Here is a 16,274-nt window from a genome sequence, read left to right as displayed (position 1 = left end):
GGAGATAAAATCATGATGTGGCCACCATCTTCCCCTGACCTCAACCCTATAGAGAACCTTTGGAGTATCATCAAACAAAAGATCTATGAGGGTGGGAGGCAGTTCACATCAAAACAGCAGCTCTGGGAGGCTATTCTGACTTCATGCAAAGAAATACAAGCAGAAACTCTCCAAAAATTCACAAGATCAATGGATGCAAGAATTGTGAAGGTGATATAAAAGAAAGGTTCCTATGTTAACATGTATCTTGGCCTGTTAGGATGTTTTGGAGTTAAATAGCTTTTTTGTTCAGTGAATGTGACCTCCTAATGCTGCAAATTCCACAAATGAGCATTTTCAGTTCTTTAAAACATATCAAATGTTTAGAAATACTACTGTGCCTAATAATTTGGAACAGTGCACTTTGAGTTTTTATTCATTTTGGAGATTATACTGTTATCATTGGGAGGTTTCTTCAATAAAATTCGATGTATACTCTAATGGGTGATGACTTTTAGACTGACTGTCATTTGCACTGACCATTTAGGAAAATCCGAGAAAAATGTCATTTGCATAATAATTTGGAACATAGTGTATATATATATATATATATATATATATATATATATATATATATATATATATATATATATACTATGTACAGACATTTATTTGATCTATTCTATTCTAACCTGTCAGTGTGATTTTACTGTACACCGCACTGAATTACCGGCTTTTCTATAGAACACCGGTGCGTATTTCTCGCAAGTCACACGCATGGTCCGTGTGTAATCCGTATTTTTCTCGCCCCATAGACTTTCATTGGCGGATTTTTTGCGCAATACGCTGACAAACGCAGCATGCTGCGATTTTCTACACCCGTAAAATACAGCTGCGAAATATACAGCAGATAGGAGCTGCCCATTAGAGAATCATTGGCCCGTGTGCAATGCGTAGTTTTTGTGCCTCTCATGCGTCCGTAAAACTCTCTAGTGTGATACTGGCCTAAGAGTGTGGAAAGAAAAACACTGTCCCTGTGAGGGCTATGTGCACACATTGCGGATTTCCAGCGGATCCGCAGCGTAATTTTCCGCCCGCAAACGCTGCAGATCCGCAAGTGATTTACAGTACAATGTAAATCAATGGGGAAAAAAAATGCTGTGCTAATGGTGCGGAACATTCCGCACTGAAAACGCAGCAGATTAAAAAAAGGACCATGTCAATTATTTTTGTGGATCTGCAGCATTTCTGCACCCATTGACTTGCATTGATTCTGTCAAATCTGCAGCAAAACCGCAGGATCTGCGGTTTTGCTGCTTATTTGGGTGCAAGAAACTCTGCAGATTGGGAGGGGGAAGAGTGTGTGGGCGGAGACTGTGTGTGTGCGGAGAAGATGTGCGTGTCTGTGTGCGGGTGTTTGTGTGTCTGCAGGGCTGTACGGGGATCGTGTGGGTCTGCGGGGATTGCGGGGCTGTGCGGGGATCGTGGGGCTGTGCGGGGATCGCGGGGCTGTGCAGGGATCGTGGGGCTGTGCGGGGATCGTGGGGCTGTGCAGCGATCGCGGGGCTGTGCGGGGATCACGGGGCTGTGCGGCGATCGCAGGGGTCTGCAGGGATCACGGGGCTATGTGTGTGCGGGTCTGTATGTAGGCAGGCATTGTCCGATGGGACTCCTAGTCCCATCTGGCTATACCTGCTACAGTGACAGGTAGCCGGATGATGGGACAGTATAGTCCCTTCATCTGGCTACTGTGTTCAAGTGTCCAAAAAAAAAACATACACACATACAAAATACAGAACATACAACATACAGTACATTCATACAGTACATACAACATACAGTGCATACAACATATGACATACAGTACATACAACATACAACAGTACATACAACAGTACATACAACATATAACATACAGTACATACAACATACAACATACAGCGGTACATACAACATATGACATAAAGTACATACAACAGTACATGCAACATACAACATTACATACAACATATGACATACAGCATACAACATACAACAGCATACAACATTGCATACAACAGTACATACATACTGTACATACAACATATAACATACAGTACATACAACATATGACATACAGTACATACAACAGTACATACAACATACAACAGTACATATAGCATACAACATATGACATACAGTACATACAACAGTACATACAACATATGACATACAGTACATACAACTTACAACAGTACATACAACATATAGCATACAACAGTACATACAACATACAACAATACATACAACATTCAACAGTACATACAACATACAACAGTACATACATACTGTACATACAATAGAACATACAACATATAACATACAGTACATACAAGATACAACAGTACATACAACATACAGTGCATACAACATACAACAGTACATACAACATACAACAGTACATACAACAGTACATACAACACACAGCAGTACATACAACATACAACACATACATATAGACATACAGTACATACATTGTTATGGTTCTCAATGGCAAGAGAACATAGCCCAGCATACATAGGAACTAGCTCTTGGAAGGATGGAAACTTAAACTGACCATGAACTAAACCTGCCGCACAACTAACAGTAGCCGGGTAGCGTAGCCTGCGTTTTATCCCTAGACGCCCAGCGCCGGCCGGAGGACTAACTAATCCTGGCAGAGGAAAATATAGTCCTGGCTCACCTCTAGAGAAATTTCCCCGAAAGGCAGACAGAGGCCCCCACATATATTGGCGGTGATTTAAGATGAAAATGACAAACGTAGTATGAAAATAGGTTTAGCAAAATCGAGGTCCGCTTACTAGATAGCAGGAAGACAGAAAGGGTACTTTCATGGTCAGCTGAAAACCCTATCAATACACCATCCTGAAATTACTTTAAGACTCTAGTATTAACTCATAACATCAGAGTGGCAATTTCAGATCACAAGAGCTTTCCAGACACAGAAACGAAACTGCAGCTGTGAACTGGAACAAAATGCAAAAAACAAACAAGGACAAAAGTCCGACTTAGCTGGAAGTTGTCTGGTAGCAGGAACATGCACAGAAAGGCTTCTGATTACAATGTTGACCGGCATGGAAGTGACAGAGGAGCAAGGTTAAATAGCGACTCCCACATCCTGATGGGAACAGGTGAACAGAGGGGATAATGCACACAAGTTCAATTCCACCAGTGGCCACCGGGGGAGCCCAAAATCCAATTTCACAACAATACATATAGACATACAGTACATATAGATATACAGTACATACAACATAGAGTACATACTCACCATCACTTTGATCCCCGAAGCCCTTGCTCACCTGTAAAAAATATTAAAATAATAAACAAACAATATACTCCCTGATTCGCAGATATCCAATTAATACGAGTGTCCCACGATGATCTCCCGTGGAGAGCAGGCACATCAGCTGATGAGGCCGCTGTCCAGGGGCTCCGGGATACAATGACGGAAGATATCCTTCCCTCCGCCGCTGCGAGTATAGTTCATACTCTCACTTTATGGCATTGCCATAAAGTGAGACCAATGAACTCAGGTAACCTCTTCAGTGATGCACTGAAGGAGCCATTGTCTCCTGTCAGTGTGTCACTGAAGGCCCTATAGAGCAGTGGCATCACTGTTCTATAGGGGAGATCGTCGTGGGACACTCATTATTAATTGGACTGCGTCGGACAGGGAGTATACGATTGGTTTATTATTTTTCATTTTTTGCAGGCGATCGAGTATGGTATGTATGGTGAAATTAAGAATATTAAAATACTTTTTTCTGGCTGTGTCTTTTTTTAACTCTTTCACTACTATAGGATTAGTAATGGAAAGGCATCTTATTGACGCCTCTCCATTATTAACCAGGCTTAATGTCACCTTACATTAGCAAGGTGACATTAACGCCTTATTACCCCATAATCCACCACTACACAGGAGTGGGGAGAGGGACTAAGTGCCAGAATTGGTGCATCTTAGAGATGCGCCATTTCTGGGGCGGCTGCGAGCTGGTATTTGTAGCAGGGGGCAATAACTATGGCTCCTCTCTAGGCTATGAATATCAGCCCGCAGCTGTCTGTGTAGCCTTTCAGGCTATAAAAGATAGGGGGACCCCATGCCATTTTTGGGGGGTTCCCCCCTATTTTAATAGCCAGTAAAGGCTATGCGGACAGCTGCGGGCTGATATTCATAGCCTGGGAAGGGGCCATGGGTATTACCCCCTTCCCAGGCTACAAATATAAGGCCCCCGGCAGTCGGCTTTCCCCCTCTGACGCAGAAAATTGCGCGGGAGCCAACGTAATTTTTTTTCTGTTTTTTTGTAAACAATAAAACATATTGTTCATTAATAAACATCGGCTTTGCTATTTTTTATCTATGGATAGATGTAGATAGATAGACAGACAGACAGACAGATAGATAGATAGATAGATAGATAGATAGATAGATAGATAGATAGATAGATATATTTATAGATAGACAGATATATCTATAGATACTTAGATATATCTAGCCATATATCTATCTATCTATCCATAGATCGATCGATCGATCTATCTATCTATCTACCTCATTCCTTCTATCTATCTATCTATCTATCTATCTATCTATCTATCTATTTGTCTATCTATGTGTGTCATGGAGTTTGGGTTGGACAAATGTAAAAGAGGAGGTTGGACAAGAAATTACATCAGAAATCTTTTTTTTTTTCAATAACACATCTTTATTTAGCTTTCAAAAACGCATACAAATCCGCATGGAAAAAACGCATCAAAAAACGCAGCAAAAGCGCAGCAAATCCGCACCTGTGTTTTCTGGCAAGAGAGGGAAGAATCTCCACAGGAAATTCCACAGGCAAATCTGCAACGTGTGCACATACCCTAATGCTTCTCTATGTACTTGTGTTGGGAGAGTGAAAGTAACCGTGTAGATGAAGGCACAAAAGAGTTAACAGTTGCAGATAAGAGGAGTGTTTAGGAATAAGAGGAGAGCTGCTTCCTGGTTACATGGAGTCAGCAGTTAGTAGTGAAGTGAAGCCAGGCACAAAGACTGTGATAGAGGAGGCCCATAGTATTGAGTGTGTGAAAGGAAGAAGAACAGAGATAGCAAGATTATATAACAGAATCCAGGGGCAGAGTAATATGGCGGGAGCATCCTGGACTCTGTGTGGTGAAGTGGAAAAAGACACAGAAAGAGAGCTCAGCGTTAGTGAGTAGGGCCTCAAGCCAGAAATAGAGCTGTCAGTTGTGGGCCCAAGGCACTAGTAGAGGAGTGGGCCTCAAGAGGCAACTTGTAGGCCAGACCTGGGAGTTTTAGTAAGTAAATACTGGACTTGTCAGGCTTGGGCACGGATTGTAGAGGGCTGTTGTCAGTGAAGCTCACACAAAAAGAATGGAGTGGTCAAGATAGGCGTGATGTGTTGCTAAACTGTTGCTTACAAGTGAAGTGCTGCCACGTGTAATCCGAGTGTCTGTGCCTCTGTAAAACAGATGAAGATGTGACTAATAAGTTTTGTGCCTGCTCTCTTGTATGTACGTTACCCCAGTTTCATCATTAAAGAATGTTCTCTTTTTATAAAATAGACTGCCTTTTTCCTTGTGATCGTGATTCCCTGGGGTTTCCTTCACCATCTGAGGGTGTGCGGCCTGAATAAAGAATATCTGAAGGGAATAACTGCACACTTGCACAGAGAAACCCGTTTCACCTGTGTCTGGGGTCGCAGTGCCACTTCTTGACCCATGCGACCCTTACACTAATACAGCTATGTAGATGGAGAAATAAAAACTGAAAACGCAAAAAGGAGAACTGGCCTCGATGTGACGGGCTTATGCATATTTGATGTAAAAATTGAGTAACATTAATGTGATTTCATTATAATTACAGCTCCGGCGTGTTTCATGTCTCACACAGGCGATCACTCTCATTATTTCTTTGACACTGCAACCAAAGATTTGACATCAAATATGACTTCATACACGATGAGACGGACGCTGGACGACATCACTCTTCTGTGGTACAGCAGTGACGATGAAGTGGTGGAGCGTCGCGTTCCATGGTATAAAAGTCCATATGAAACTTTACTGGATGCAAGTAAAGAATTTTATTCAACGCAGATAAATATGCTAAACATCCTACACGATTATATACATTATGCAAATCACATGCAGGGTAAGTGGCCTTCGTACCTTCACAGCATTTCATTTCCATGTTGCACTATGGGCACCTATGTTTATTCTACACTTTTTAGTGCAGCTGAACCACATGAATTGGACGTTTTATAAATAACATTTTTGTTTGCATATTTTTGCTTTCTTTATAGGACACAAGTCCATCATTATCAGGTCACAAATCTGTTGTCTTCTCTAACATGAGCATTTGGGTGTCTGATAATTTAAAGTGACCCTCCACATTGCTCTCATATAGTTGCACCACCTGGTGCCTTCTGCTGTCAGAATGTTCCAATCTCTTTGCTCTCAAAATGGTCCTATAGTAATATATGGGAGTGCAGTGATGAGTGTAGACCCTGCCTTCCTTGTGTTATAGCATATGATAGTCAGGGAAGTCACAGTTTAGACTCATCACACCACTTCCTATGACATTGTGGAGCAGCGGTCATGTTGAAAGTACAAGGAATAGAAAAGTAATCTGAGGGCAGCAGCTAGGGTGGCGGCTATACATAACAAGCGCGCTGATCTGGCATCAGTTGAACATCCCTTCGGCGGATATTAGCTACTCAGAAATGGCACCCTTACAAAATCCAGCTGCTGCAGCATCTCAACGAGGATGACCCAGATCGGCGCGCTGAATTTACAGAATGGGCAAAACAAAAATTGGAACAGGAGCCTCAGTTTACACAGAACATTATGTTCAGTGATGAGGCAAACTTTTTTGGGTGGGTCATTTATATAGATACACCTAAATAACATGGGAATGGTGACAGTTTTCTTGCGTAGGGTGTCTTGCATTGAAATCTGCTGCAATGACCCGGGTACGGCGTTCACCAGACATCAACACAATTTCTATCCGCTCCTCACGTGTTAACCTCTGCGACATGTCAATGGCTGTAAACAGAGAGGAACTTGTAAATAACTCTGTGAAATTCTCAATAAGTTTGATGTGTCACATGACCCTCTTCCCACTGAAAAAAATAAAGTTGGATCCAAAGTGGCCGATTTCAAAATGGCCGCCATGGTCACCACCCATCTTGAAAAGTTTTCTCCCTCCCATATACTAATGTGCCACAAACAGGAAGTTGATATCACCAGCCATTCCCATTTTATTTAGGTGTATCCGTATACATGGCCTACCCTGTACTGGGATGAGCAAGTGTTCATTTTACATTGTGAGCAGCGGATATTAGTTCATAGATATTATATTAGATTATACAGTAAATGGACTGGACATAAATTCATGGACTAATTTATTAATCTGATTAGTTTTTCTTGTGTGTTTCCTATTAATAGTATTCCACATTGTGCAGAACTTACAAGGATGCACGCTGTATGATAATGGCACGGTCCGGGCTTCATTCAGTTATCGTTATAATGGAAAACCATTTATGTCTTTGAATGTGGAGTCAGCGAGGTGGACAGCCGAGACGCCGGAAGCCGAGATGTTTGCACAAATTGCTAATTCTGATGAATCTGTACTACAACGAATCCGATTTATTTTGGTGAATACATGTATCGCGCACATCACCAACCTGCTGTCACTGGGAAACTGCACATTTAGTAGGAAAGGTAAGACTGTATGGCACCAACAGAGAGAGGGTGGGATGAGGAGGTAGTGTGGGAGAGGGAGACATTGAATGTGCGGTTGGAGAGGTATGAGGAGATCCAGGATAGGGTGAGGTCTTTGACACCAAAGGAGGAGAGGATCTGCAGTAGGAGGCAGTGGTCAACTCGAAGGCAGAGGACAGGTCTAGAAGGAAGAGTATAGAGTATTAAATGAACACCGACAAGAAAAGGAGAAAGATGGATAAGTAAGTAACGTGCAGCCAAAAATAATAATTAGCTCACAGTATTACCATGTAAAAAATCCATACAAAATGGGGGTTTATTAGATAAGTACAAAATATTTTATTTAAAAAAAGATAGTATAAACATATATAAGGTGAGAGGTGGTACAAAAAAAATGACAGCTAAAACACAGTGTGGATAGATGAAAAACAAAAAAACAAAACTCGAAGCCAAGGCGGTGAAACGCGCGTCGAGGCTCTCCCCTGTACTGCTGACACACCTGCATCTTGTTATTACCATGTCTCAAGGTATGATTTAAAAGCCACTATTGATGTAGGCTTATTATTGTTTCACCTAGGACTTATTTATGTTTATGATAACTTGCGATCATGATGCTTAGAGGACTTTTTTGCCCAGCTGTTATACCTATTTAATCATTTGACACGGCCCTCCTAGCACTCTGACTATAGCATTGATCATTGTACTGTTTTACATTCTGCAGGCATAGCTTCTAGGACAGGGGTGTTTCTCACCAGTGTGGGTTTTTTTTTATTTTTCATCTATCCACACTGTGTTTTAGCTGTCATTTTTTTGTACCACCTCTCACCTTGTCTGTATGAATTTATATATGTTTATATTATCTTTTTTTAAATCAAATATTTTGTACTTATCTAATAAACCTCTAATTTGTATGGATTTTTTTACATGGTAATACTGTGAGCTAATTATTATTTTTGGCTGCACGTTACTTACTTATCCATCTTTCTCCTTTTCTTGTCGGTGTTCATTGTCATGGCTTAGGGGTATGTCCCCTTTGGCCTTGGGGACATTTTTGTAGGTTTTCGAGTATAGAGTATTGTCTGTTAGTTTTGGCTGTAAGTAAGTCGTTAGTAAGTTTGGTCAGGACAGTCTCAGTGGAATGGTAGAGATGAAAGCCAGATTGTAGGTTGTCCAAGAGAGAGTTAGGGAGAACATACAAACTCCTTGCAGATGTTGTCCTTGGTAGGATTTGAACCAAGGACCCCAGCGCTGCAAGGCTGCAGTGCTAACCACTGAGCCACCAAGCTGCCCATGAAGGTACCATTTGCAGCTTACCTCATAGCCATAACTCTGTCCGTTGGCAACACACCGATAGACAGACAATTGAGGGGGTCATTAGGTCATTAGCATGGCTTGTGGATATTAAGCAGCACTAACTTGTGGGTTTGTTTGTGTTTTCCCTAGTATGGCACATTGATATCAAGGAGGTCCCCTCTATGGACCCGAGTAGCTTGAAAAGGGTGTGGCTGTTAGTCTAATGGGCATGGTCGCTGCAGGGAGAATATATGGTTAAAATACCCTTCCTCCTTGAAATCTGAAGGGCTAGGTAACCAAATCTACAAAAATCAACTGATTCCCTTGGTGATTTCACATTAGAGAGGATGTCAATGAAAAGACTTCACTTTTAACTTGTAGCTATGAAGCAACACCAAGCTCATGAACATCACTGCTTGTTTTTTCTCTTATAGAAGCTCCAGTTGTAATAATGACACCTCTCGTCTTTTCTCTTAATACTTAATAGAAGCTCCGGTTGTGAAGGTGACCCAGTATCCTGTAGACAATGGCACACTTAGGGTGCACTGCCGGGCGTATGGGCATTATCCCAAAGACATCTCCATAATGTGGTACAAGAATGGACAACAGATATCGGAAGAGATGATGGAAAGGACGACGCTGCCATTACTGGACCTGACGTATCTGACCTCTTTATCGTTCAATGTCACGTCCATGGCTGATGATGTGTACACCTGTAGGGTCAACCACAGTAGTATGCCGTGGGACTTCACCCAGGACTGGAGTAAGTGTAGTAAATTGCTATAAGTAGATGATTTCCTGTCGCTGAAACCCAGAGTCATGATGTCACATCTACCACAAGCTCCAGCACTGACTTTGCCCTCAAGAGTGCGTCCCCCAGAGCTGCTCCCCAGGTGACCACTGTGTCCCACCAATTTTCTACTATAGGTAATAAATGTTTCATCACTGGGGCTGGTGAAACTTGGATTGGAGCAGATAGAATAGCACACATTCATGATGACTATTCATGTTGAAAAGGTCGGCATGATCTAGAAACGTTGACATTTTATCCAACAAATATTGCTAAAAATAACACAACAATCAGTGATTACTGACGGGAGCAGCGCGGTGTGTCACAACCCTCCTTATGGAAGGGGAAATTATTAAGTGACTTTCCCTTATATCTCCCCGAGCAATAACCCCACAGGAGGCTCCTCTCTCTCTGTCGTCCACTTGCACTAAGAACAAGGTATTATCTATAGACGGCACATCAGTAATAATGCCTGTCTTGTTCTATGTAGGAATAGGAAAAAGACGTAGCCAGAATTTAGACCTTTGCTTTTCTTCTTTCCTGTTCTATGGTGCCTTTTCTTCCCCTCTTTTTACATTGAGATGCCAAAAGCTTTTCCCCAATCTCTCAACTTTATGTGTAGACATAGGAATTCTCATTGATGGATGTGATCATAAAACTTTCTTTTTTTAACTAAACAGGGATTTCTGGTGATTTTGGAGATCTCAGCAGCGCCCCCTCTGTTGGGTCAGTGATTGCGATCTGCCTGGCTGTCGGCCTCATCATTGTTATCATTGTGTTTGGTTCTGTTTATTTCACAATAACAGAGCGGGAATAAAGAAGAAGTCACAAAGACCCGAATGCTAAAGACACAAAGATCAATATCAGCTCCCAAAAGTAATACATGGTGGTGCGTCAGAATGGCGGCATCTGATGGTGCAGGAAACACACACTGCCTTCAGTTATTGTAACCACAGCGTCCATCTACACGACATTACTGCCTGCTCTCAGCCGCTTGTGTCTGCTTCGTTGGGACACTGACTTTTCTCAGAAATGGAAAGGTCATTATACATGAAAGAGAGTTTTTACCAATGAATTGATATTTTTGAGAGTGAAAGATCAGTCCAGGAGGAAAAGAAGCAGAATTAGCTGATTTTCATGTGTATTATTGATTTATGAAAAAATAATAAACTGAATTTGACTTTTAACCCCTTCACACCCGGGCATGTTTTCACCTTCATGACCAGGCCAAATTTTACAATTCTGACCAGTATCCCTTTATGAGGTAATAGCTCTGGAATGCTTCAACGGATCCCACTGATTCTGAGAATGTTATTTCGTGACATCTTGTACTTCATGATAGTGGTAACATTTCTTCACTGTGACTTGCATTTATTTGTGGAAAAAAAAAACACGGAAATTTGACGAAAATTTTGCAAAGTTTAAACTTTTAATTTTTATTTTATGCTCTTAAATCAGAGAGTTATGTCACACAAAATAGTTAATAAATAACATTTCGCACATGTCTGCTTTACATCAGCTCAATTTTTGGAGCATGATTTTTTTGTTACGAAGTTATAAGGGTTAAGAGTTGACCAGCAACTTCTCATTTTTCCAACAAAATGCAAGAACCATGCATATTTACTGCTTCTAATGAATGGTTATGTGTGAAACTATGCAGCAGAGTAATTGGCATGCTGCGGCCCTTAAACCGCACTGCGGGTGAGTTTACGCAGTGTCAAATAGAAGCACAATTGGCATGGGTTTTCTATAAATTCCATCCACTGTGCTTGTAACTTACACTGCAGCAATTTAGATCCAGCACAGGTGAGCTCCGTCCAAAATACTGTTATCCTGGATTGTGGGCACATATCCTAAAGTTACTCTGGACTCCATCTTGCGCCTATTCATCAGTGTTGTTTTTCTCAGTGGTGCACAAAACTGTGGCCAAAAGCACACGCTGCATCATAGGCGAGAGAGTGTCCACAGTGCCTCCATCTGTCTCATTATTGGGAATCTTCTGCCAGGGGTTCACATATTTCAGATATTTACATGGAAACCCCTGTGTAAGCGCTCAGCTCAGATTGCAGGATAAATGTGAGCCAAGCCTTACTGCTATTTTTCGGAGGCATATTTCTGATGACATAGCTTTGCTATGCTTGTTACATAGTCCCTCTATAAGACTTTCACTTTTTGCTTATAAAGCATAGCAAAGCTATGCACTGACAGGCAAACCTGTGACACCATACTCTGAGCATGTTGTACCAAGTTTGCTAGTTCATCATGACAACATCAGGTAACCATGGCAATGATCGTCCCCTCTCAATGATGTCACGGGGCCGCCGATCGGAGAGCAGACGGGGCCCTTCTCCCTCTGCTTGCCTGCTAAATACTGCTATCGATATCAATGACAGTATTTAGAGGGTAAAAGTGCCGGGAGACACCCGAGTGCCAGGTGACAGAATCAGCTGACACCCGGAGATTGCCCGCACACAGATCCTGAGCGCGGGAGATCGCCATGACATGTCCTTATGTCAAAGGTCTGTAAGTACCAACCAACCATGACGTATGGATATGTCCAATGTCGGGAAGAGGTTAAATAAGTCACCAACTATTTCATGTGCGCAAAGCATTTGATATCCCATATCAGTAAGAAGATTTACATGAAGTTATCACATTGATAAATTTCACTCTTACATAGGGGTGGTCGCCTTCTGGTAAATGGGTACAGAACTATAAACAATTTTGATTTGTTTGTTTTTTTCAAATTCAAAGTTTTCTTTATTTTACAGAATGGATTGGACACAGCAGCTATAAGAGACGAGCGACTGACATAGAGGTAGATATATGGCTGACAAGGGAGAGGAGCTAGATCTTCAAAATCATAATCAAATAAGGGTAACAATAATCTACAATATGGATTTAGTAATTCTAGGGACCTAAACCATAAAAGAAACAAGAGAGGGAGTAAGAGAGGGAGATAGAAAAAGGGAAAGAAAGAGACAAAGAGGGAGGGGAATAAATAGGGAGAGAAAGAGATAAGGAGGGAAAGGCAAAGAGGTAGGGAGAGATAAATAGGGAGAGAGATAAAGAGGGAAAGAAAGATAAAGAGATAGGGAGAGATAAATAGGGAGAGAGATAAAGAGAGAAAGAAAGGTAAAGAGGTAGGGAGAGATAAATAGGGCGAGAGATAAAGAAAGAAACAAAGGTAAAGCGGTAGGGAGAGATAAATAGGGAGAGAGATAAAGAGGGAAACAAAGGTAAAGAGGTAGGGAGAGATAAATAGGGAGAGAGATAAAGAGGGAAAGAAAGATAAAGAGGTAGGGAGAGATAAAGATGTAGAAAGAGATAAGGAAGAGAGAGAAAAAGAGGGAGATAGATAAATAGAGAAAGAGAGCGTGAGAGAGATAGAGGGAGAGAAAGAGATAAAGAGGGAGGGAAGTAAATAGGTATATAGGGAGATAAAGAGGGAGGGAAAGAGATAAAGAGGGATAGAGGTAAAGAGGGAGAGAAAGAAGTAAAGAGGGGGTGAGATAAAGAGGGAGCAAAAGCTAAAGGGGTAGAGAGAGATAAAGAGGGAGAGAGATAAAGAGGGAGAGAGATAAAGAGGGAGAGAAAGATAAAGAGGTAGAGAGAGATAAAGAGGGAGAGAGATAAAGAGGGAGAGAGATAAAGAGGGAGAGAAAGAGGCAAAGAGGGAGAGAAATACAAAGAGGTAGAGAGAGATAAAGAGGGAGAGAGAGATAAAGAGAGAAAGACTAAAGGTACCGTCACATTAAGCGATGCCGATCGCTGCAGCGTCGCTGTTTGGTCGCTGGAGAGCTGTCACACAGACAGCTCTCCAGCTACCAACGATGCCGAAGTCCCCGGGTAACCAGGGTAAACATCGGGTTGCTAAGCGCAGGGCCGCGCTTAGTAACCCGATGTTTACCCTGTTTACCAGTGTAAATGTAAAAAACCAAAAACTACATACTTACATTTGCGTCCCCCGGCGTCCGCTTCCCTGCACTGTGTAAGCGCCGGCCCTAACAGCACAGCGGTGACGTCACCGCTGTGCTTTGCTTTACGGCCGGCACTGACACATTCAGTGCTGGAAGCTCTGAGCAGCAGCGCGGACGCCGGGGGACGTGACAGACATCAGAGGGTGAGTATGTACTGTTTTTTTTTTTACTTTTACAATGGTAACCAGGGTAAATATCGGGTTACTAAGCGCGTCCCTGCGCTTAGTAACCCGATATTTACCCTGTTTACCATTGTAAAACATTGCTGGCATCGTTACTTTTGCTGTCAAACACGACGATACACGCCGATCTGACGACCAAATAAAGTTCTGGACTTTCAGCAACGACCAGCGATATCACAGCAGGATCCAGATCGCTGCTGTGTGTCAAACACAACGATATCGCTATCCAGGACGCTGCAACGTTACGGATCGCTATCGTTATCGCTGCAAAGTCGTTTAGTGTGAAGGTACCTTAAGAGGTAGAGAAAGATAAAGAATTTCCTATCAGTATGTCTTTGGAATGTGGGAGGAAACCGGAGTACCTACATACATATTTTGTGCCTACATGGATTGTATTATTATGTGATACTCTGAGTTACCGTAATATCTATGTTTATACACTATCTGGGTGTACACACTCTATTCCTGTACCAGTGTGGTCTATCTTTTTTTTATGTGAATCTACTACCGTATTTTCCGGCGTATAAGACGACTGGGCGTATAAGACGACCCCCCAACTTTTCCAGTTAAAATTTAAAATCTTCTTAAAAGTCGGGGGTCTTCTTATAAACCGTATGTCGTCTTATAGGGCCGGTGACTTTTGTGCCTTTTGGGGGGGGGGAGTGGGCCTGATGACGACGAGGGGGCGTCTCACAGGAAAGTGAGTATCCCCCATTACCTCATTGTATCGCTGCAGCGTGGGGTCTCTGCTGGGAGCGGCGGCTGCTGCTCCTCATTGTGCCGCGTGGGTGCTGTGGGGCGGCGGCTCCTCTTCTTCAGTGTGGGGCCTCTGTGCTGCTGGGCGGCGGCGGCGGCTTATCTTCAGGCAGTCGGGGCTCCTCCGGTATCTCCTTAAAGCCCGGAGGCCCTGCCGGCAACTCCATCGGTGCAATGCAGTGGCCTCCGGGAACATGGCCGCTGCTCAGATTCAGATCTCGTCCCGAGATCTCGGGAGACGAGATCTGAATCTGAGCAGCGGCCATTTTCCCGGAGACAGCTCCATTGCTGCTATGCGGTGGCCTCCGGGAAAATGGCCGCTGGGGGCGGCGCATGCTCAGATTCAGATCTCTGAATCTGAGCAGCGGCCATGTTCCCGGAGGCCACTGCATTGCACCGATGGAGTTGCCGGCAGGGCCTCCGGGCTTTAAGGAGATACCGGAGGAGCCCCGACTGCCTGAAGATAAGCCGCTGCCGCCGCCCAGCAGCACAGAGGCCCCACGCTGAAGAAGAGGAGCCGCCGCCCCACAGCACAGCCGCCGCCGCTCCCAGCAGAGACCCCACGCTGCAGTGATACAATGAGGTAATGGGGGATACTCACTTTCCTGTGAGACGCCCCCTCGTCGTCATCAGGCCCACTCCCCCCCACCCACCATATACACCCGGCAAGGCGATACCCGGCGTATAAGACGACCCCCGACTTTTAAGAAGATTTTCAGGGGTTAAAAAGTCGTCTTATACGCCGGAAAATACGGTATATGTCTAATAAACTTTATATATTTAAAAAAAAACATATACTCTGGCTGTGTTGTAAAGTTATTCTCCCTTTTTGGATTTTCTTGATGCTCAATGTATCAGCGTGGCTCTTCCGTGCTCATATTTGGATTTTACAAATTAATTTGGAACAGGCACAACGTCTAAGAAGGTCCCACACTAAGTGGCGATGACAATGCACATATTATTTTGAGGCCCTCTGCCAGCTATATAAACATATGATATCCATAGAAATAAAAAAGGCAGTGGTCACAAAATGTGCCCACATTACCGCATTACCACATTTATAACTTTTTTTTTATCTATGTACTAATGTGCAGGCAGTAAACTTTTTAAGTATATACACAGGCGCAGTCTCCTATTTCTGCTCCTGTGCAGAATTGGACAGATCGGGGGACACCATCATGGAAGTTTATCATGTGGCCCCACTTCATCATCATTCGTAGGATGTTTGCTGTCATGATCTCTGCAGGCAGAGATCATAGCAAGCCTATAGAGGGACAAGCTCTCGGAAGATGGAACTATACTGACCATGAACTAAGCCTGCCGCGCAACTAGAAATAGCCAGGTAGCATTTCCTATTTATCGCTAGATGCCCAGCTCTGGCCTAAGACCTAAATAGCTAGCAGAGGGAAATATAAGACCTGGCTCACCTCTAGAGAAATATTCCAAAGAAGACAGTAGCCCCCCACATATAATGACGGTGAGTTCAGATGAAACAACAAACGCAGCAGGAAAATAGTCTTAGCAAATTTGAGG

At 43.0% G+C, this 16,274-nt stretch overlaps 1 protein-coding gene across 1 annotated transcript in view; it reads left to right on the top strand.

The window, feature by feature from the left end:
• Positions 1-11,286, top strand: part of LOC143809483 (major histocompatibility complex class I-related protein 1-like) — a 54,243-nt gene extending 42,957 nt beyond the window's left edge. Inside the window, exons 2-5 of the mRNA XM_077292560.1 lie at positions 5,912-6,169; positions 7,465-7,740; positions 9,521-9,796; positions 10,504-11,286. Of these exons, the coding sequence (XP_077148675.1) occupies positions 5,912-6,169; positions 7,465-7,740; positions 9,521-9,796; positions 10,504-10,640 (947 nt within the window). The 3' untranslated portion in view covers positions 10,641-11,286. The remainder of the gene's footprint in view (positions 1-5,911; positions 6,170-7,464; positions 7,741-9,520; positions 9,797-10,503) is intronic.
• Positions 11,287-16,274: the final 4,988 nt, after the last annotated feature.

Source organism: Ranitomeya variabilis, chromosome 2 (genome assembly GCF_051348905.1).
Source record: "Ranitomeya variabilis isolate aRanVar5 chromosome 2, aRanVar5.hap1, whole genome shotgun sequence".
Classification (NCBI taxonomy): Eukaryota; Metazoa; Chordata; class Amphibia; order Anura; family Dendrobatidae; genus Ranitomeya; species Ranitomeya variabilis.
This window is presented reverse-complemented; position numbering and strand designations above follow the sequence as displayed.